The sequence below is a fragment of the Mustela nivalis genome (genome assembly GCF_964662115.1).
Source record: "Mustela nivalis genome assembly, chromosome: 14".
Taxonomy (NCBI): Eukaryota; Metazoa; Chordata; class Mammalia; order Carnivora; family Mustelidae; genus Mustela; species Mustela nivalis.
Window position 1 is genome coordinate 46,194,464 of NC_139033.1, and position 23,578 is coordinate 46,218,041.

Genomic DNA, 23,578 nt, shown 5'->3' on the forward strand with positions numbered 1-23,578 from the left:
GTGTATTTTAAGCGAAAACTAATTAACGTGTTTTTCCCAAAAAAGCTGGGCTAATTAAATTATTACCAACCACACCCTACAAAGAAGTCATCTTGGCGTCTGCTCACTAAGAAATGCATCCTTTCCCCCAGTTCCAATAAATCCAGTGGCAAATGGAGAAAAACATCGGGAGGAAGTGCTTTAGCCCCGGGGGGATTTATGAGCCTGAGAAAATGTACATGATCCTTTCCACCATTTAAGGAGAAGCCTTGCCGGGTGCCACAGGTGAGACCCAGAGAACTGAAGAGAAATGGAAGGGAGAGGGGCAGGGCCTGGAAAAGCCTGGTCACTGGTGCACTCAGGCTGAACTACCACCACACAGGTCACCGGGGGGACGAAATGCGTTCATCTGTGGCCGTTTGGATTCAGTGCCGGCACTGAAGGGGGAGTGTGTCCGGCATGTCGAACAAGGGAGCAGGACTCATGGGGGCTGGGGTGGGAGTAGGGGAGAAGTAATCATGAAACAGCTTTTTGTGGAACTGGCTCTCTCCACCCTCCTCCTCCACCTCCCCACCACCGTCCCTGTCCCCTTCACCAAGCCTCAAAGCTCTTCTGAACTCTCGTAGGTCATAAAAAGTGCAACCACCACTTTAAGTCCCAAAGCCCACCACCGTTCTGCCATTGAAATGTCCGGCTCCTAGATAAGGGCCAAAGTCATACTTAGAATGCGTCGGATCTCATCCCGCAGCTCAGTCCTCTCACAGGGGGACCAGAAGGGAAGGAGGCGTGCACGCGTGTGTGTTCATGCGTGTGTGCACCGCTGTGGGTACGGGACGCAGTCCCTCCCCTCTCCCCACCGTGCACTGTCCCTCCCCTCCCCCTCCCCCTCTTGCTGACCCCAAGTTCCCATCCCTTGGGGAAGGAAAGAGAGGCAGGATGCCTGTGGGAGTTCTTCTCCATCCCTTCAGCCCTCCAATCTATCTCCTTTTTAGGAACTAAGACACCTGTAGAGGAGGTCCTTGGGCATCCTTTGCTCTGACGAACGCTGGGCATTCAAGCCACACGTCTCTGTCATCAGCAGCCAGCCAGGCCACCCCGGCCACCCCTCTTCCCTGGGTCTCTGTAGATGGGGTGGGACATTCTATCTTCAAATGAGGTGTACCCCTTCCCTCTCTAGGCAGCCCTGTTGAAGTCCCGGTCCCCAGGATTGGGTAAGAGGCAGCCAGAAGGAAGGGAGTGCTCCCACACCAACAGCCATTTCTGAGGGTCCTTCACGGCCTCCTTCTCAGCCTCTCTGTTCTGTCTAAAGCTGGAGAAAGATGGTGAGTTCAAAGTTGAAAACAGTTTTCCGCCCGCTGTCGGGCAAGCCGTGCGTGCCCTCACCGTGGAATGTGGCATCTGCTGTCTTGTGCCTCCCATCAAAGCTGGGACAGGGAGAGCCTACGCTGCCGTCACGCTGCTCAGGGGCCCAATGTCAGCCCAATGTTACCCGGATAGGGCAGGCCTGGTTTGACACACCCCATGACCTTAGTCCATCTTCTTTCTGTCCCTGACTTGCACTGCCTCCTCTGCTCTCCTCACAAAGGACGCACATCAAGACCTAAGACCTAATGGAACTACGGCTGTGAAGACCCCATAAACAATGGTCACACCTTTGGCTCATTCAAGCGCACTTCCCCCCAGCCTGGCTCCCCAAGTTCTCGGGCCCGGGGCCATCCCCATGGCGGGCAGGTGGCCCACAGCTCCACGAGCAGCAGGTGACCTTCCAACAATGCCCCCATACACAGTCCCTCCCTTCTGTCTGCTTGAGGTCTCCTGTCACCTGCCTACCCCTCCACCACATCACCAACCCCCATGCTAGACGCCCCCCTCCCTGCTTCATGTGCACGGGAACTTAGTACTTCAGTGAGCCTCTGACTCAGCCTGGGGCCATTGGGGGCACCGCTGGGCTTGAACTAGGCCTTCTGTGCAGGTGGTGGAGGGAGAGAGGAGGGAGGGGGTGTGGCAGTGGGGAGGGGCCTAGGCAGGGGAGCCTGGGGGCCTGCAGGATCCAACACCTGTCAGGTGCTGTGTCCACAGCCCTGCTCTTTGGGCACCCCTCACCCAAGGGATGGTTGGGACCCTCAGCTAGTCCTGTCACTTGGGGTTCCACAGGCCTTCACCACTTAGTGCTGAGACTGCAGGCAGAGGTCGGGGGCAGGATCTCCGAGGTGGCTGGGGAGGACGGTTCTCTGTCCTCGCCGGCCACTGCTCTCCACCCTGAGGAAAGAAGGAGGGACATGCACAGGACGCTCTGCTTTTTGAGTCCTGTCTCTTCCTTGTAGGCAATCACCCCCTCTTAGAGGGCGGAAGGCAAGGTTGGGATGAGGGTGAAGCCGGCAAGAAGGCCAGGGTGCGACATTTAAGGGCGCGCTCAACTTCAGGCTCCTGCAAAGGAGAGACCACAGCTAAGAGTGAGGCCCCTTAAATACAGCTCCCACCGAACTTCCCTCGCCGCCCCTAGTCCTGGCCCCAAGCCGCAAAGTACTCTCCCTACAGCAGGCAGTGGCTCCCTACACCAGCAGTCTGTTCCGAAGCTGAGACCCAGCCACCAGCCAGGGCGAGGGTGAACAGACCCTTCCTCCTGGAACGGTCCTTCCTGAACCCGGTTCACCCAAAGCCCTGCTGCCAACAGCGCCCCAGGTCATTGCTGGGCAATTGGGTGATGTTTGGCACCATCCCTCCTCCAGCCAAGACAGAGCTCCTCACTGGGGCTCAGGGAGAAGGAAACAAAGGAAAGTCCGGTCTCTGCCTCCCCCAGAACCTCCCTTCCATTTCGGGTCCACCGGAGCTACTCATTCCCTCCCCAGAACCTCCCCCAACACCGACAGCTTCCCCAGTTCGGAACTTCTTCCTTATAAGGATGGCTTCTTGAGGGACAAGATTGCCTATCCTCTCCATCTTTCCTCTCCTGCTTTAGAGACAAGCCTACTTGAAAGAATATTTGGAGAGAACCTTAATTGTATTGCTTTTGAGTAACTGCAAATAAAGTATTGCCAAATAAATATCCCTGGGGGGTCCACATCAAAGAAAAGATAAGACTCATTTGCAGTTAGCACAAGCTATTTACATACAAACTGTTGCACCAAAGCCTGAAAAACACTTCTGCTCTAAAGTAGGTTAAACATAAACCTTCCAATTTTATTTCCTCAGCTCTTTGACTGAACAGCCCTTTTCTTCCAAGATTTTGATAAAAGTAAACTCAGCCCAGCTCAGTTACATGCTTTCTGGATTCTGATTATGTGGGGTCCAACTAGATGAGGTCAGAAGTTTTGTGGGTGCCCCACGTCCTGAGGACCCCTCGTGCTGTGTGGGCACCCCAAACGGGTACCCCCTTCTGTCCCAGCCCCATGGCAGAGCACGGCCCCAAGCATCAAGCACTGGCAGGTGCCCAAATGTCCCTCGAGGGCAAGGTAAGGGGGTCGGATTGCAGGAAGGGGATTCTCAGCTTTGGACAAAGGGGGTAAAGAGCACCTATGAGATAGGCCCGGAAAGGAAGGGAGGAAAGAGCCTTTCACCCTAAATTTAACAGGGGAAGTTTGGGTAGGGGCCCCTGGCTGGTGAGGAAGGTAATATTCCTTCTGAGCAGGAGGGAAGAGGAGTTTGGTGCTTCTGGCCTAGAGACCTCAGGGTGGTTTTCTTCTAGACTCTCCAACTGAATGAGGAAAGCTGGTTACAGAGCGGTGAGATTCCCAAAGTCTGGTTTTAAGGTCTCAGTTACCAGCTCTCCTATTGAATGCCTCGTCGTTGTGCAAACGAGATGATCCAACTTGCTGTCTGAAGCCTTCCACATCGTTCCATCGGTGTCTCTTGATCCAAGAACCAGGGCTCTGTCCTGCTGGCTCCACCACTCACCAGGAACAGGTTGGGGGACAGGGCAGAGACCTTTGGTGGTTGACCATGGCCATGGTAGCTGACCATGGCTGGGGTGGCCCGAGGGGAAGAGTAGACCTTGCCGGGTCCTGGAAAACTCTCTAGGAAATGGAGAGGGAGTGGAGAACAAGAGGACCAAGGAGAAAGACTATGGAAGGCAAGGATTTTCTTTAAAGCATCAGCATCACAGCTAGTATTTATAGCAGACATGGCAAGTACTTTACATAGACCAGCTCATTAAATCCTCGTAAAGACGTGTGGGGCAGGTGCTAACATGACCCCGTTTTATAGATGAAGAAACTGAAGCACAGAGAGTTTAACTAATTTGCCCAACGTCACACAGCTAACAGGTGGCTCAGAAAACCCAAGGACAGGGCTTTGCTCAAAAGAAACAAACGCGGGATGCAAGCTGGGTACAGGAAGGAGATGAAAGAACAGCTGCCTGGGCAGGGGCACCGGGAGGTTCTGAGACAGAAGGCGGCAAGGGTGGGGAAGCTGTGTTACTTGCTGGGCTAAAGGCTGCTCTTAGGGCAAGTGGGGATGTTGCTGGGGGAACTCCCCCAGGGCGCAGGCGGGCTGGGGAGAAGCGGGAGGGAGGCCCGGAGGGAGAGGTCTCCTGGCCGGTGCTTGGGGTTTGCTGCCCCGCAGGGGGTAGAGGGAGGAGAGACCTGGCTGGGAGATGGGTGGGGGCGGGGAGGCTAACAGGATGGGTCCTTGGGCTGGCCACGGGGGTCCCCAGAGGAAATGTCACTGGGGGATGTACCCCGAAGGGTTTCCGCATAAGATTAGTCTTTGACTCAAAGTAGAAGGCCCTGGGTGGAACAAAGAGCAGAGAAAGGGAGCCTCTGTCCATTTCCTGCCCACCTGCTTGAGCTGGCCCTGGATCTCCAGCCCAGGACTGGGGTTCTCGTTCTCGCCGACGGCTCTGCTGGTGCGCAGGCTTCAACTCAGAGTCATCTGCGGCTTGCCTCGGCCTCCTGCCGGCGGGCAGCAGGTGCCACCGCTCAGCCTCCACGGTCACGGTCACACAAGACAGTTCTTCTTGATGAGTCTCCGTCTGGATACACGTCCTACTACTGCTCTGTCTCTCTGGAGAAAATGGGTTAATACAGAGACTCTTCTTCCTTAACTTACCATCTCCGGGGACCTTGGCGGTGACTGGGAAGCACGGGCCTGTGCAGAGTGTGAGCCTCGCTCTCTGAGAACTCTCTTTCCTCCTAGACTTGGTCTCAGCAAGGTGGGTGGAAGAGAGGCGGGGCGATTAGGAAGGGTGTGCATCGACCCATTATTGCGGGGCCCCACGACATCCATGGAGAACTAGTGTCCCCGCCCTCTCCCCCCAGCCCAAAGCTAGCCGGAGCCTGTCCTCCCCGGGTCACCGCCACCGCAGGGATAAACGGGAAACTAAGGCGGGATAATGCAGGGATGCAGGGTCTGTAAGTAGAAACCTGAGGAATTCAAAAGCTGGAAGGAGCCGAGGCTGCCATCCCCATTTTTAGGGTGCCCAAGAGCAGGGAAGGGTACTGTCCCTGCCCTGTCCCCTCCCCCATTTCTGGTGAGTCGGGGGAGCCAGCACGACAGAGCCCTGGTTCTTGGATCCAGAGACACAGAAGGAACTACATGGAAGGCTACAGACAGCATTTTGAATCATCTCACTTGCGCAAGGACAAGGGATTTGAACCTTCATTAACCTCCTGTAAACTAGGGATTTTAATGAATAATAATGTCTCCGATTGGCTCATGGGTTGTAACAAACATAACCCACGAAGGAGAGGTGTTAGTAACAGGAGGCCCCCCCCCAGGCAAGAGAGTGTGGGAACCCTCTGTGCTTTCTGCTCATTGGTCTGTAACCCAAAACTGCTCCAAAAAGTGGAGTCTCTTAGTTAAAAGAAAAGGCTTATTAATACGGGTTCTGTTCTCAGGTGATGAAAGAAAGTCACCTTTCAGGTCACTAATCCCCGTATTGGGAAGGACTTGAGATGATGGCACAAGGTATCCTGGGCTCTTACAAAGAAATAAGAAATCCAGGTCCACTGCTGGAGAGCAGGCTCCTTCTCCCTTACCGCGAAGCTGGTAGGGCTAGGGCTAGGGCTAGGGCTAGGGTTAGGGCTAGGGTTAGGGCTAGGGCTAGGGTTAGGGCTAGGGCTAGGGCTAGGGCTAGGGCTAGGGCTAGGGTACAGGTATGAGTTCCAAATGCAAGAGATTACATTTGAAAATTGATAAAAAATGAGAACTTTCCCCTTTAAGATTCATAAACTAAAGTTTAGGAAACAGGTTAATTAGATCCCCGGCATTGAACAGATTTTTTGAGAGATTAAGAGGTTAAAAAAAAAAAAAAAGGATGCTAGATAAGAGAGAGGGTGGGGGAAAGAGAAAGAGAGGAGGAGGAGGAGGGAGAGGAGGAAGTGGAAGGAGGAAAGCTTGGGTGGAGTGTGGCAGCAGATGCGGAGGAGAGGGGCAGGGGGAGGGCGAGGGGGGAGGTGGAGGGAAACAGGTGAGCAGAGACAGACAGCAAGGAAAACGAATGGGAAAAGGTGAACGATGATATTCCCTCATTTCTCAGGCAAAGACAGGTCTGGAGAGGCTTTCCCCAGGTGCGTCCTGGGGACTCAGACAAATAAGCACCCTGCACAAGTGAGGTGTAGTTAGCAATGCAGTTCATTTTTATTAGTTATAAATAAAGTACAAAAAATCCACCAAAAGTGAATGTAAGCATTTACACAATTCCTAATGTCTCCGCCTTTTCATTGATGCACTATTGCTTTAATATTCATAATAAATATTCTTCTAGCTTTCTGCTATAAAATAGTCTATGTAGCAAAATGTTGCACAGCACAACAGAACAGAACAGCAGGAGGGTTACAAAAAAGGACAATCAACACTGAGGATAATCCTTTCACTTACCAGGGGCAACTGAATTACCCCGGAGGGGCCTGGTGTGGCTGGTCCAGGCCAGGCCGGGCTTGGGAAGGGGAAGAAGGGCGGGGGAGGAGAGGAGGGGGCGCAGGCCGGCCAGGGCGAAGGGCCCCTTCCCACTCTGACCCCGCAGAGCAGCATAAGGCATGTCCGTCCGGGAGCCCTGCCAAGGGGGCAGTATCTGCCAGGCCCGGAGGCATGGTGGTCGTGGGCCCTGGTGGGCGACCCCATAGGCCATCTCCAAGGAAAGCAGGAGAACAGGGCTCCAGGGCAGAGGCAGAAGGGGAAGCTAGGCAGGCAGCAGGCAGGAAGCCCGGGGAAAGGACCCAGGGTCCAGCTGGAGCCAAGTTGGGGCTTAGGGACCCTACAAGGCCCGGCCGCTTCCTGCAAGCCTGGGCCGGCAGCGTGGCGAGTCTGGGCCTCCGCCTCCTCCCCCGTCAGCACCATCCCAGGGACCTCATGTGGAGGATGGACTTCTCCACCAGGCAAAGGCAGTGATGTCCGGAGGCGAGAGGGAAGGATGAGCGGGAAAGGAAGGGAAGGAGGACAGGAGGGAGGAGACAAACACGCGGAGGGCGCAGGCGTGGTCCTCCTTCTCCTGGCCAGGGTCACAGTGGGCCCAGAGGCCTCTCCTAGGGGCGGGGGCCTCCCCTCTCTCTCTTTTGGCTCAAAGACATCTGGGCTCAGGGCATTGCCAGCGGAGGCCACCACTTCCCCAAACCCTCCCCCAGCATTCCTTCTCAGGGGCTGTGAGTCCGGAGGGCCCTGCCACAGCAGCCCCTCCCCTCCTCAGCCACCAAGGAGCAATGGCAGAGGGCAGAGGAGGAGGAGACCCTGGGAGGAGCGACTCAGAGTCCCAGATCTGTGTCCCAGGGCTCTGCCCAACAACAACGGCTCCAAGAAAGGACAGGTTGGCGTGGCAATCCCAAACACCATATTTTGGGGCTGACATTCTGTCTATCCCATCCCCACAACTAACAACATAAGGGATTTCATCTTGTTCTGCCAAGAAAGACCCACCGAGGCTTGTGAAAGAGCATGTCCTGATCCAGGAGGTGTCCCCCTGTCCCTCTCCCCATCCCCCACACCATGCCCTCCGTCTCTCTGCCTCTCTGTCCCTTCTCCTCCTCTTCCTTCTCTCCTGAGAGGGTGAGACAGCCCAGCACGGTGTCCTCCCCCCTCCTTCTGTGTCATTGTCTCTCTGGGTCCAAGGGACCCTAGACACCCTTCCCTTCCCTCGGCGCTGCCCAAAACACTGAGACTCAGAGAGGCCAAATGACTTGCTCAAGGTCACAGCGAAGTCTGCAATAGAGCTAGTCTGAGAACCCGAGCCTCCTGAACCCCCCCGTCCTGGGCTCTTTCTAATAAATCTGGCTTTTTGGCTTTCAGATGCTTCTGCGGGGAGTGTCCGAGGGGCCCAGTTCTAGAACCAGAGCCATCTGGAACCCAGGTGGAGAGAGTGACCCCAGGCCTTGCTGGGAGAATGGAGGCAGGGTGGGCTGAGGTTGCGGGAAGGATAAGAGAAGAAAGAGAAACAGGTTAATGATGGAGGGATTGGGGGGGTCGGGGTAGCAAGTGAAAGGATTAGCCCAGTCTGCTGACGAGTGCAAATTATATTTATATATGTGCTAAATACAGTCACTATATTGGAGTTTTTCACTAGATCACAGCATACAGAATCAAAGGTTTGCATTTCGTATGGAATGTATCCAAAGAGGCCAGCACCACAGTAGGACAGCTTGCAATCACACACCCTGATAGTTTGGACGAAATAAAGTTCGCGGAATTTTATTTAAATTTTTTTTTTTTGTATTCATAGTTGTTTGTCATCGTACCAATGCATGCAAAGCATTCCACTCCCAGAAACAACGCCAAAATGAGGTAATAGGAGTAATAAAAAAAATTAGTATCCTTTCTAAATAAATAAATTATAATTAAAAATGCAAAACAACTATAAAAATAATTAAATAAGAACCCACGATATCTACAAGTTAGTCATAAATTATGATTGTTAAATATAAGGCATTTAAACTCACAAAACCCTGTAAACTAGCAACGTGCCATGTTTTTTGTTTTTTGTGTTTTTTTTTTTTTCATTTTTGTTTTTCTATCAGCTGAAATCGCTCTAGCATTTGCTCTACGCGCAGGAGATGAAACACGACAGGGGGACCTGACAGACGTTGCTACAGCCCCACACGGGGAGTCTTTGTCCCGCCAGCAGGCGGCGGGGGGGCAGGGGGGCTTGGGGGGGATTTCTTTGGGGGGGAAAAAAAGAAGAAAGATCTGGTGCTTTGTCTTCACCATTGAAAAAACTGTGCTTGTTCATTAGGCGTAAAGAGTTGAGAATACTTGCAGGGAGGCTGGGAACATTTGCAGGAAAGGAGCTTGAGTCCCATCACGGCTGCTGGGCCCCAGGGGTCCCGGCAGGTGGGGGAGCCCTGCGCTGGGCCTCTGCCCGCGCCAGTCGCCTGTGGCGTTGGGTTCGTGGATTGGCGTCCTTGGCGACCCTGGGAGGCCCAACTTGAATCCTGGGGTGGCTCTTGCCCCAGAAGGCACTCATGCGTCTCAGTCAAGAAAGGGTCTGAGTCCCTTGAGTTGAGCAGTAGGAGGACGACTGGGGGTCTCCCCTCCCAGAGGTGGTGGGTACAAGATGCTGAGGCCCACGCCTGCCTCTTGGTCATCTTCCCAGTCTCCCCGACAAGAGAGAGGTGGCTTCGAGGGCACAGAAGCACAGACCCCTCTCCCGTGTTCTCACCCAGAGAGATGTCCAGCTAAGGAGGCTAGAGCTGGCAGGAACCTGAGTCTGCGGTCCCTTCTGTGCCCACCTACAAGGTGCAAGGGCCCCAGAGAGATGGGGAGGGGGGGAGAGGAGCTTCAGGATCCACCCCCCAAAGTCGGTGGCTGACCTCTCCCCACTGGGTGATCCCCACCCCAGTCAGTGCCTAGCATTAGCCTGGGGCCCTCAGAGCCTGCCCAGAACAGGGAGGAGGAAAGGACTGAGTCCGGCTCCCAGCCTCGGAGACAGATATTGGTGCCCGCCGGAAGCCACCTGCAATAGCTCGGAAGGCGCGCGGCCCTACGACTTGAAAGATGTGTCGATGTCAGAGAGGATCAGAGAATGTGTGTTGGAAGAAAATTGAGCAAGCATCCAATCCAACCTCCTTGCATTACAGCTGGGGAAACTGAGGCCCAGCAGCATAGCATTCTTTGTCATGGAAGAGCCGAGACCAGAACCCACACCCCAGGTCTGGTGCCATCTGGCTCCGCACCCACTCCCTTCTCTTGCTAGCCTTCTGACCCAGCGTCAGAGAGCACAAGAGCCCCAGCCTGGGAGGGAAGTGACTTTCCCTAGACCACCCTGGCTACCCCCAGGTCACAGCAGGCCGGGGAGAAGTCCCCACTTCTTGCAGCTACTGGTAACTAGTAGCTCCCCAAAATCCTGACTCGGAAGCACTTTCTACACCATGGGTTCCCCAGCCATGTCTCCCCTCCAGAGACACAATTCCCACCCTGGAACCATGGAACTGGACAAGTTAATGCTCATCGCCTTTAACCCTGCATCAGCCAGTCACCATTTTTGTGCTATTATGTGCGTCTTGGCTCCTAAGCTAAAGGGTAAGCTCCTTAAGGCAGGGATATTGTCCTCTCTCCCAGCACTGAGCAGGCACTCAGTAAAGATTTTCTAGAACACCAGAGTATTGGTGCTGGAAGAGGCCTCAGTCTGAGGAAGCTCCTTGAGTAACCCTCCCACAGGAAGCCGGCCACATCCCCCATCTGTGCCTGCAGGTGTTCAGAAGAGGCATACCTCCGCCTCACAGCTCTGGTTGTGCTAGAAGGTTCTACCTCAAGCCAAAATCTGCCTCTCGGTCATTTTTGCCCATTGGTGCTGGATGTACCCTTTGTAGTAGCAATGCAGACTCAGATTTTCTTAACCTTACAGAATTTCTTTATGGATGGGACAAATATCCTGTCCTCCTTAGTCTTCTCTTACTGATATGAGGGCATTAAGACTGAGGGAGGGGGGAAGGGAGGGGAAGACTGAGGACAGTGCAAATAAGGGAGGGGGAGGGGCAACGGAAGGGAACAGAATTCCAGCTGGGCCGGGTTTTCCACTCATGAGTGAAGAAAACTGGGCTGGGGTTGAAGTTTGGTGGATGTTCCCCCATCTCCTTTCTTCTGTCCGCCCATCTCTCTGCTTCCTTTGGGGTTCAAGAAAAATTGGGGGGTGGTGCAGAAAGACACATTGTGTGGTGTCCCTTGGAACTTCCAGGTCTGTTTCTCCCATCACCCCTGTCCGTAAACCCCAAGGAGTTCTCAGGATGGATCATGAATTTTTGGGGTGGATAGTGTCAACCCTCATCACATCTGGGGGAGGTACAAGAGGTGGCCATGGAGATGCACTGTCTTTTGTGTCCCCTCGAAAGGAAAAGGAGAATGAGGCACAGAGAAAGAGAGGAACTTGCCCATGGTTATCGAAGAGTCAGAGAAAGAGCCAGAGATAGGGACACAGGGTCTCCCAAACGCAGCCAACGCAGTGTCAGGACTTGGGCCATCTCTCAGGGACCCCATCGGGATCTGAGACACCCCAAAGGAAGCTGAAGGCCCTCCTCCAGGTCCGTGGTGTCTGATCACAGCCCCTGAGTGCCAGTCGAGAGCACTGTGGCCAAAGCCAAGTGTCCACCACCTAGGCTGCCATATCTTCATCATCCAGTTAATTTTTTGCATAGGGAGGCAGGGGCCAAATTGCCTCTTTGTAACAGGGCTTAAGCACAGCCGAAAGGAAGAAGGTGGCATCAGCGGGGACACCCTGGCTCTGAGGAACACGGGGGGCAACTCTAGCTGAAGGCTCGTTCCTCCCTAGTCCCACGTGGAACCAGGGCCATGGCTGGAACAAAGTAGACAAACAAAGGGAGCCCTCCCTCAAGACGGAATGTCCCCTTCTCCTCAAACCCTGCCTTCCTCACTCTGACTGAGCCCCTCAGGGGCCACCGAAGCCCCCCATCTGCCCCTTTTCCAGTCCACCCCTTCCCCAAATGCTCCCCTTTTACACTCCATGCACTGTAAACATGAGAAAAACAAAAGCAAAGGAAAAAAACAAAACCAAAACCAAAAGATACCCCCCCACCCCGCCCCGCCTCCCAACCCGGGTGGAAAAAAAAAAAAAAAATCATCCTTTTTCACCAGAAAACAGGATTTGGCTTTTTTTTTTTTCCACTTTTGATTCTTTTCTCCTTTTTTCTCATAAAGACGGGAAGATTTGGGCTGTCGTTTGTTGGTTCAGTCAGGCACCAAAACAAGGAACTCAATGAGAAATATTTGGTGCGAATTCGTAACAGCGACATGTCCACCACAGATGACTAGAGCACCACACACGACATTTTTCTTAAGCTAACATGCTCCGGCTGCCATCCACAGAAATAGCTAGAGACCCCTACATGGTTTCTACGTGGTCGAGAGGTATATATACAATCCTTCCAAGGACAGGATTGAGGGGCCTGTCTGTCAGCTAGGACCTTCCAGTTCCCGTCCAGATTCTCAGCAGCGTGGGCCCCCCCTTCCCACCCCTGCTCCGGGCACGGCCAGCTCCCTCCCGCGCAGCGAGGTGGATGGGGACAGTCACCATTCTGGATGGGGGGGTCCTCCCCCCACCCCTCCTTTCCCTCAGACACGGATACCGCCAACTCCTCTTTCCACAAAATGTGCTTGCAGGCTTTTCCTCTACATCAAATGGCTCAGAAGGCAAAGTTTGGCTGCAAGGGCTATGGCCGTGGGGAGGACCTGGTGAAGGAAAATGGGGCGTCCACTGGCTAATTCCTCCCTCAGCTGTCGGCTCCCAGTTGTGTCTCAATGTCCACTCGGCAGATGGGACATTTCTTGCTCATGGCGAGCCACTGGTCCACACACAGTTGATGGAAAAGATGCATACAGGGTAGGCGCCTGGAAGAGAAGGGAGAGTCAGAGGACTGGTGGAAAGGGAGGGGGTCCCGGGGCGGCGCGATACTATCACAGGAAGGGGGTGGGGGGTGGCCCACCCTGGCACCACTGGGGGATGGGCCAAAGTGGGTCTTGGGAGCCCTGCCCTGCAGCGAGGCTGCGGCAGGGCTGGGAAGTCATGTCAGGGAGGGGCACCCCACAGCCCTCCTCCTCCATGAAGCCCCTTCAGACCAGCCTGAAACAAAGCCATGACTTTGTCTTACACCCATCTAAGCCAAATATCACTCTGTTCTCTTATACTCCGTGTCCACCAGTCCACACCATAATCATCACACATCTAGAACATTCCGTGTGGAATGTTCTTCCTAGAAGAACCACACAACAATCTATGGCATACTTAGCATGCACATGCACGAGAAAACAAGCACTGTACCCCTGACATACAGCACGCGACTGATCATTAATACCTGTGGAGGGGAGGGTGGGGGGGACAGAAGGAACGGGTCTCTTACCTCACATCTTCTCCATCTTCCAGCATAGACAGACAAATTGTGCATTTCTCATCTGTGTCTGACTCTTCCCCCTCTTCCTTCTTGCCCTTGCTATCCTGGGGTCTTCGCTATGAGAAGCAGAAGAGGAGAATCCGTTACCTGGAGCAGCTCACCTGGAGACCCTGATCTCTCAACCACAGCCGCCCCCTCCCTAATCCGGGAGTCAGTGTCTTTGTAAGATCTTAAGGAATCCCCAGACTTGCGTGCTTATCCCAGACCCTTTTCCCAGCCTCCTCCCCAGCTCTTTCTCCTTGCCTTGGGATACAGTGGTGGTTATCCTGGCTGACAGGTATAGAGTTTGGAAAGGAATGAATGAACCAGTACGTGGTAAAACTATGTCTTGTGGATAAACTGCTTCTCCTTCCTATTCCCCTCACACTGTCCACTCCTCCTTTATGTCCTTTCCTACTTAGATCCCTGCCTCCAGGCTTCTGCCTCCACATTCAGGTCCAGCGTGCTTTATCCATCCATCCGCTCACCCATTTACTCATCTACCCATCCACTCATCGACCCATCCACTCACTCGGTCACCCTCCACCCACCCAACATCTCACCCATCCACCATCTACCTTCTCACCCATCCATACATATATCCATGCATACATCCACTCACCCACCCATCCATTTATCCACTCAGCTTCCTTCCATCCATCTACCCTTCTATCCATCTACCCATCTACCCCTCCCTTCCTTCCTTCTTTCTCTCCTTCCCTCCTTCTTTTCTCTCTTTCACTCAACTAAGTTCTATTCATTTATTCATTCATAACTAGGTGAAAGCAAAATTCCTCAACTCATATCATTTGTACCATATAGTTATTTTATATTGTTGGATTTCTTCCTATCCAGAAAATTCCTTTAAGATAAGCACTAGCTCCAACATGAGTTTGGACATCATGTAGTCACGCTATTTACACTTCTGACTTTGGTTGAATTGTTTTAAATTCTACGCTAATTATTTGAAAATCATTAACTGCTATATAGAAATTTCCAAGTTCTTAGATGGTGTGGCATGGTTCACCCTTTCTTGGGTATAGTTCCATACTTGGGCAAGCAGAAGGTACATCATAGGTACTTTTAAAATATTCTGGGGAGGAAGGAATCTAATCAATGAGTAAAACTGGCCCACCTTTCTTGTCCCCATCTCCAAGCTGTGCAGTGAAACAGTCTGATAATATCCATGGGAAGAAAACTAGCCCTTCTGTCCCCTCTCCAGAGAGAAGCAGACTTACAGGTCATTTTGCCAAGAGAAAAATCTGAAGAGTCACAAGATTAAAAAAAAAAAAGTTGCCCACAAAATAACTATGACTTTGGGGCCAGCTTAGATGCTAGGTTTCCCCACTCCAATCCTTGGTCCTAAGCTCTGGAGTTCCTTAGTCTGATGTGGTCCCTGGAGTGTTGTAACCTCACTGGAACATAGATAAAATCTATGCTTTCTGCTCTCAGCCTCCCTGGGCCCTATCCACTCCAACTGCAAACCATGTGATGGCCGGTGCAATAAGTGTTCCATTGTCTAGAAACCAGAAAATCAGAATTACATTCATAGTCCCATATAATCATCATGGCTTCTGAGTATGAATTGAGTTATGATGGTCTGCCTGCCTAACAGCCCAGCTGGGTTTCTGGGAGAAGTGGCCTTCTTTCAGTTGGTCCTTTGAGAAAAGGGATGTTCTATAAAAGATACCAATAAGTCTCACTATCTACCTATTTTCTATTTTTTTCCACAATTGTGGGAAAAACCACAAGACCAAATAGACCAAATAGTCTAAACTTGTTCTACTACATCTAATCTATATATCTTTTTAAAAAATATTTATTTATTTATTTGAGAGAGAGAGAGCAGGGAGAGGGACAGAAGGAGAGGAAGATAGAGTCTTAAGTAGACTCCACTCAGAGCACAGAACCCAACTCAGGGCTTGATCTCACAACCCTGAGATCACAATCTGAGCCAAAACCAAGAGTTGGATCTTACCCAACTGTGCCACCCAGATGTCCCTAATCCATATTTCTTTAATCAGTCTCTTTTCAAATCTTCCTATTTCCTGTTTTGTATTTTTAATCTTCTATGTCTTCTGGGTTGTCTCCTCATTACCTATGTAGCTTTTATTTTAATGGGAACTCTTCTCAGCATTTATTTCTTCTTTATTTCTTCTTCCCGTACCTTTTTGTCCTCATTCACACTCCCTTTCATGTCAGTGTGATTGGTTTTCATTCTGTATGCTGTTTTCATATCTTTGCCCAATTCTTACTTTTTTATTTGTCTCCATGACTATTCTTCCTTTGTATTTTTTATTCTTTTATCATCGCTATTGTAAAATATTTTTTGTTTTGTATTATTTGACTCTCAGTTTGAATTTTCAAAGTTTTTTTCACATTTCGTTTGGGTCCTAAACTTTATCATTTCAGATTTTTAATTATTCTTATTTTTTTCTTATACTATTTTATTCCCCTAATTCTTCCTTTATTCTCCTCACTTTTACCTCAACCCTTTATATTATTGGCTTGGTCCATGTTCTCTTTTCATCCTCCATGTGTGTTCTCTCCCTATCCCCTCGTGGCCTGTGGCCCTGAGGGCAGGTGTGGTATGTGGCCCTGGCGAGAATGAGCACACCCTGGTCAGAGGAGTGGAAGCTGCTCTGGGCTCTTGAACACGCCACTCATTGCCTTCCATGTTCTCCTCCAGTATCCTAAAGCTCACCCTGCAGAGAATGATTATCTTCTATTTGCTAATGCTACCCTTAGTTACTGAAATACTGTCATTTCCTCCATACATACTACCCATATAAGACACATTGTAGATAATGAATGTTGGTTGAAATCACAGGGGCACCTGGGTGGCTCAGTGGGTTAAAGCCTCTGCCTTCAGCTCAGGTCATGATCCCAGAGTCCTGGGATCGAGCCCCATATCGGGCTCTCTGCTTATCAGGGAGCCTGCTTCTTCCTCTCTCTGTGTCTGCCTCTCTGCCTAATTGTGATCTCTGTCAAATAAATAAATAAAATCTTTTAAAAAAATTAAAAAAAAAATAAAAAAAGAAATCACATATGGATGAATTCAATGCCTCTGTGAGGATCTGCACAGACCAAGATCATAGCCTTTGAACTGATATCATGGGCATCCATGCAAGTCTAGAACAAGTGATCCCTCTATCAAGGTGAAAGCAGTTCACCATCCCTGATCACTCACCAGATACCAGGTACTGTACTAAGCTATTACATGCATTATCCCACTGGGGAACCCCTTATGGTTGCTACTAACACATCATTCCTATTTGTCACTAAAAAGGACGGGGAAGAGGCCAGAAAAGTCAAGTAAGTTGTCCAGAGCTACACAGCTCTCAGCGGTGGCTATGGATTGAATGTCTTTGCCTCCCAATCCCAAATTCAGATGTTGATGCCCTACCCCCCAATGTGATGGTATTAGGAGATGGGAGCCTCTGGAAGCTAATTAGGTTTAGCTGAGGTCATGAAGACAAAGCCTCTATGATGGGATCAGTGCCCCATAAGAACAGGAAAAGACACCAGAGCTTCCTCTCTCTGCCTTGTGAAGATACAGCAAAAATAGAGCCATCTACAAGTCAGGAAGAGAACCCAGTGCCTTCCCAAGCTTGAGAACTGTGAGAAATAAATGGCTGCTGTTTCAACCACCCAGCTGATGGTACTTCATTACAGCACCCCAACAAAGACAGCAGTAACACTGAAATTAAACACTGGCCCAATCTGACTCCAACACTTAGTGCTCATGACCACTGAGCCCTAGTGCCTCATGAGGCAGTAAGATGGGCTCTGGCTTGACTTTGATGGGCATTTTCCCACGCCAACTCTCTCAGTCCTTATCAAGCTTTTAGTTCTTAAATTTAAAAAAATATATTTTTTTTCTACAGAGGAATTTATTTTGTAGAGTAATTTTAGCTTACATTAATATTGAGCAGAAAATACAGCCCATTCCCTCGTCCCTTCCCCCACTCAACACACACACACAGTCTGAGCTATTTTAGCGTCTTGTATTTGTGGTACATTTGTTATAAATGATGGACTGATAGTGAAACACTGTTATTAGAATTTACATTAGGATTCATTCTTCCTGTTGTACTGTTCTATGGGCTTCGACAAATGCACCATGTCATGTTTCCACCATTACAGTGGCATACAATAGTTTCACTAAAAATAGCCTGTGATCCACCCATTCACTCATCTATCCCTCCCCCTAAAGCCCCTGGCAACAAGGGACCTCTTAACTGTCTAGTTTTGCCTTTTCCAGAATGCTATATGATTCGAATCATACAGTATGCCTTTTCGGGTTGGCTTCTTTCACTTAGTAATATGCATTTAAGATTCCCTAATGTCTCTCCATGGCTCATTTTTTAAAATCATGAACTAATATTCCATTGTATGGATGTACCACTGTTGTTTATCCTCTTACTTATTGAATGACATCTTGGTTGCTTCCAAATTTTTTATTTACTGGAATTTCAAAATATTTAAAAATCAGATGGCTGGGTTCTAATCTTACTCCAGAGTAAGCTATATTGGTGAAGCTATATTGGTGAAGAATGTACTTCTATATATAGGCTTAGGATGGAGTTTTGGATGTGTGGCCTTAAAAGCTCCTCAGGTGATCTTGCTGCTCAATGGGATTGGAAACTCCTGCTCTGAAGTCTTAGTTGCCCATTTGTCCCCATGTGGGATTGGACTTGGACTTCTTTTCTAAGATATATCTTGGCCTTCACTTCAGGTGCTCCCTTTGCCCACTCATTCAGATACAAGCATTCATACACCTGTATGCCTACCTAACACACCCACTCACAAGTCCACATGCACACGCACATCCAGCCCTCCTCCTTCATCATGAGAGAGGCACTCCCATCTCTCCTCCTGGTCACACCTTACAGAGACAAGGGAGAAAATCCGGAAAGCATCACAGCTTCAGAGCATCTAACCACAACCCCTCAATGACACAGGCTGACCCACTAGCAGACTCACCTTCTTGTATTTGTGGGGGAAGGTGAACCTCTCAATGGTGTTCTGTACAGCTCCCCGAGTCACATTTCCCAACCTGTCCTCAAGCTGCAGCAGCTCCTGCAAAGAGGAAAGTGTGGACATGTGCATTCTGCATGTACTCCCTCACTCACACATGTGCACACACACAATACGGAGGGAGGGCACTGAAAGATGTTAGCAGGAAGCACTCACATAACCACTGGGAAAAACTTGGCTGGTACTGAAAGACCCCAATATCTTTACTCACTCTCTCTTTTTCTTTCTTTTATGCTCAAGCCCAAAGCTCCCCACAACCTCCCATGCCCTACCCACCAACAGGAGAGAGGGAGAGGGGACCATGAACATGAACATTCATGATGTCTCCCCCAACCCAGATAGAACCAGACAGAGGGGCAGGCGTACCTCATAGCTCTCCCGCACTGCGGAGGTGTGTCTGCTGGGGTTTAGTCCCTGGAGAGCAAGGAAGTGAAGCTGAGGGTAAGGGTAGTTTCGGATTTCATGGACAACCTGTTGGAGAGAAAAACACCTCAGATGGGATTCCTGGCTGCATGAGCCCAGCATCCAGCTGCTCCCCCCACAACCGACCAAGCTGCACATCCCCGAGATTCGTCAGTGGGAAGTGCTCTCTTTCCTGCTCTTATATACCCTCCTCTCCTCACCAAGAACCAAGCCTATGCCAAATCAGACCCCCCAAAAAATAACAAAATTAATAAAGTAAGTATAAAATAGTAAATATATATACTGTATGCGAATATCATTAGTAAGATGACTCAGCTGATTGGACATTTATTCCCAGAGAGGCACTGTCTAAGCACTGCCTGTAACAACTTGAGTGATCTCATCTGATCTAGGATGTGGCTACCATTGCTACCCCCAACTTACTGGTAGGGGAAACGAGACACAAATAGATAAAGTCAGTGCCTAAGTGGCAGACGATGATTTCAAACCCAGGCAGCTGGGGGGCCTCAGGCCCCTTCCTTCCACTCTACTCAGTACTGCCCCAGGAGGTGTCTCAGATGGTGAAGGGCATGGGCCACATCTAGCCAGGCAGGGCCAGTGGGAGCACAAATTTCAGCACAAAAGACTCAGTAATCAAGGTAAATAGTATTTCAGCACAGTAGACTCAATAATGAAGGTAAATAATATTTTAATGCAATATTTTAAAAAATCAAAATTATTGCCAAAAGTCCATAATGAACAAAATACCAAAATGTTAAATAAAGACAGGATCTGACACTGTTCTGGCAAGACCCTGCCCCGCTTACCCCCTCCCCCTACCCCCTTCCCTGGCCCCGACTATGAGTTGGAGGGCCCAGATTTCCATCACAGTTCCTCTACCTACTCACTGCATGAGCTCTGTTTCTTAACCTCTCTGCTCCTGTTTGCCCTTTCCTGTAAGGTTGCGAGTAAGTCGCATAACATGATTAGTTAGAACAGGGCCTGCCGTGCACTGAGTGTTCCATAAATGTTAGCTTTGTCTCATAGGAGATGGTGCTCACGACATCAATCGTAGAACATCAGAGTGGACAAGGGCTTCAGCGATCACTCATGCAAACCTCTCATGGTACAAACAAGAAGACTGAGGATGGGGTGTTTAATGGCGGAGACAAGGGCTGGAAGGGGGGAAATGTGTTGTAGGGCAGCTACATGCACTGGCTGTCTGGAGATAATATCTCGCCAACAGTTGGGTGCCACTTTAATGGCCTGTCCTCACCTCCGCTCCATGGAGCTTGCAACGCCAGGGACTGGAAAGGCCCCCCAAAGCCACCCTGCCCCCTTCTGCAATCACAGAGCCCTGCAGGGACAAAGGCCTTTTGTCCAGCAGATCAAGCCAGAATGGGAGCAGCAGCGGGGAGGGGAGGACAGCATGACAGCAGGACACAGTGGAGCTGTGGGCCTCAGTCTCCCACCACCGGCACCCACAGGCAGTCAGGGGGTCTGTTCCCGGGCAGAGCCCTTGCACTCACCATCTGCGTGGAGGAGGAGTTTCTGGGAAAGTGGTGCATTCGAGGAGTCGCTAGGTAATGCTGATAGTGCTGAGGGATGGGCCGCACCTGGAACTGGGCAGGGCTCAAGCCGGCGTCCACACTGAGATCCCTGCAGGGACAAGGCCACGGTGAACCACAGGGTGCAGGTATTCAGTCATCTGCTTACAGAAGGGACCCCAGACACAAGACTCAGAGTCACAAACCACCAGAGCTGCGAGGGACTCGGCACCCCTTCCCCTCTCTTTTAAGTGAAGGAAACAGAGACTCAGAAGAGAAAGGGGGTCTGCCAGGTCAGAAGGGGCTGGAATGGCCTACGCCCCAGAAAACTCCTTAGAATGAGTGCACCGAAGCTCCTCCCAAGACAAAGCCCATCCTTGAGAGAAACGCTGAAAGGATCCAAACAGAGCTGGTCAGGGATACGGAGCCAAGGGAAGACAAGTCAGGTGGAAGTGGAGAGGCAGGGGGAGAGAGGCCACATTTGTGCCACTGTGAGAAAACCACAGAAGAGGGACCTCTGCAGCCATGAGGCTGGGAAAGCCATCCTGGACCCCTACCCCCGCCTCCTACAAGTTTTAAGGGAAAACTCCCTTTAAAAAAAAAAAATCAGTCATTCCAACTGAAGAGGAACCAGGGCTCCTTGAGAAATGGCCAATTTCAGGTCTGGAGCAGAAAATGTGCAAAATGATTTGAAACCTCTTGTTATAACTGAAAGCAAGAAAGTTATCACGGCATCCGGAAGAGGTTCCCACTGGCCAGGGCTTAGACAAGGGGCATGTCAGCAAGCATCATTCCAGCAGATGGGAACTTTTCGAACAGGTTCGGATCCATGAGAGGGAGATGATGGTAAAGAAAACCAGTCCCTTCAGAGGACATTAGGGAACCAATGCTTCATTTTGAAAACCAGTAAAGAGAGGGAAAGAATCCGACGTTTATGCTGCCTTTCCTCTGTTAACTGGACGGAGGGTAGCCAAATGGTTGATGAAGGGGAATTCCTCTTTATAAAAGCTTTCTAGCTAACAAATGAATAAAGAATGGTGGAGTTATCCGTCACCTCCCTGCGTCCCCGAAAGAAGTAAAGGCTCCGGGCAGAGATCACCAATGGCTAACACCGCAGAGGGAGAGACAACCAGCTTTCTGCTGGGAGAACACACCCCTTGTCAGTACTTTTGCCAAGAAATAGTAAGAGTTGAATGTGAATCTGCTCCAAGCTTGATCTAAGTGCCAGTGCACTGGGAACTGAGGAAAACGGAGGGACCTCTGAACAGATCCAGCAGAGGGCAACCGGCAAGAACCGAGTTGGGGGGAACACAGAAAAAACAGCCCACATCTTTTCAACAAATACATCCAAACTAAGGAAAAAAGATATGAGAGGTATTTAAGGAATTCCTGCTTCCAGATGTGATGCGTGTGTCTGTGTGTATATATATGGGGAGCATTGTCTCAATGCATAGTTTCTTGTCATTTGCATCTAAATATCAAGCTAAACTTTATTTTCCACTCACTGCCAATGGCCTTGAAGTGTGCTGTGGTCTGGTGGCTACCTTGAGCCTAACATTCTTCCCGGAGAGCTTAAGAGCTGGCACCATCTTGCAGGTGAACCTGGAGGCTTGGCAGAGGCAGAGCCGCGGCAGGGGAGGGACAGTCAAATGCTGTTGCCCTCCACCCACCGTCTCACAGGTCCCAGGTAACTGGGGTGGGGGGGGGGGGTGTTCTGCCTGGCCAGGGCTAGGGCTGGGTGGTGGAACAGGGTGCAATCAGACCTTAGCATCACAGCTGGAAGTATGAAGCCGGGAATGAGTCAAGGAAGGAGTGTGATGAGGACAGAGACATTGGAGCTCAAGGTTAGGGTCGAGTTATTCGGTATGGACCAAAAAGGGGGCGTAGTTGGGATTGCTGCCGCAAGGGCTACTGTTCCCCCACACTCTTGGCCAAGATGCCCAGCTAAGAGAAGCTGCCTGGGTAGAGCAGGGTTTAGATATCCCAAAGTAAGGTGGACAGGCCAGGCACAAAAAGCCCAGGGTGAACCCAGATGTGACTCAGGGCAGGATCCCCCCCTCACCCCCTGCTGAGGTCTCTCAGGGCATCAGTCTTTGTTTCTCAGGCTGACAGAGGTCAGAAGGGCAGAGGGAGTGAAGCGTGGAAAGCCAGCGAGCTGGGGAGGCTCACACCTGCAGGGCTCCTGACACCACCCCAGGACAAGACTCCCCATTCACCCATGTCACCTCCTCGGTCCCACTGGCCGCGCTGGCTCCCCCATGTTTGTTCAAATCACCCAGTGTGTACTGAATTGAATTAAATTGGATGGACTTGACTGCTGAGGGACAGAATTCAATCCAAACTGCAATTAAACCTTCCTGATTTGAATCTGCTAATTAGAAAAAGCCTGGGCTGAAGTTGGCTGCCGCGTCGCCTCTCCTTTGAGGAAGTGTTCAATTTCACAGAACGTCCCCCAGAACGAGCAGAGGGCTGGAAGACATGGAAACGCCTTAGAACAACTATTTCCTGTGCCTGGAAGCACCTTTTGCACGCAGTCAACCGGAACTCGCCCGCTTTTGAACCATTCCTGGAAGCCCTGTCCACCTGACTGACGGCTGGAAAATGACACAGAGCACATCTGTCTTTTTTTTTTTTTTAATATAGTCCCTGCTTCTCCATAGAAGTTTTTGTTTGTTTGCATTTATAGTCTTTCAAACAGCAACATGTTGACCCCAAAGTTATAAGACCAGCCCGAAGAATTCCCAGACCTGCTTCACCCAGGTTCCCCAAGCGTTAATGTTTTACTATTTTGCCGCATTTTTAGTTCCTTCTCTCTCTCTCTCCGAGTATACTTACAACAGCTACACACACACTTCTCCGTGGGGGTTTTCCCTGAACTATTTGAAAATAAGTTGCAGGCGTGATGCCCTCCAAACCCAAATGCCTCAGGGAACTACACGACTTTTTCAAGTGTGTGGACGTCTGCATCACACCCTAGTGTAGGTCAACCAAGTCCAGAGCTAGAACCACAGAGGCAGGTGGGACAGAGGACCCCAAACCAAGCAACACTACATCACAGGGCAACAAAGACCTCTATCCCTCTGCCCTGAGTGTAAGAAATTGTAAGACACAGGATTTCAGTGCCTACAAAGATATCACGGCAAAGCCCTCAATCTTTCTCCCCAGTTTCTCTCCTCAGTCCTTACCTCCAACCCTGCTCTGCCTCCACAAGCCCGTGTTTGGTCTTGCTGGGTTGCCCTGGCTCCTCTCTGTGGATCCCTCAAGGTCCACCCTCTCCAGGAAGCCCTCCCTGATTAGCTAGCTCCT

General features: G+C 50.7%; 1 protein-coding gene across 2 annotated transcripts in view; it reads right to left on the reverse strand.

The window, feature by feature from the left end:
* Positions 1-11,983: 11,983 nt before the first annotated feature.
* The window catches only part of ARK2C (arkadia (RNF111) C-terminal like ring finger ubiquitin ligase 2C), a 99,145-nt gene continuing 87,550 nt past the window's right edge, over positions 11,984-23,578 (reverse strand). For both annotated transcript variants that reach the window (XM_082698985.1, XM_082698984.1), the window contains 5 exons: positions 20,255-20,384; positions 18,690-18,794; positions 18,270-18,365; positions 13,254-13,360; positions 11,984-12,744 (listed from right to left, as the gene is read on the reverse strand). In XM_082698985.1, coding sequence (XP_082555111.1) covers positions 12,627-12,744; positions 13,254-13,360; positions 18,270-18,365; positions 18,690-18,794; positions 20,255-20,384 — 556 coding nt within the window. In that variant the 3' untranslated portion in view covers positions 11,984-12,626. The remainder of the gene's footprint in view (positions 12,745-13,253; positions 13,361-18,269; positions 18,366-18,689; positions 18,795-20,254; positions 20,385-23,578) is intronic.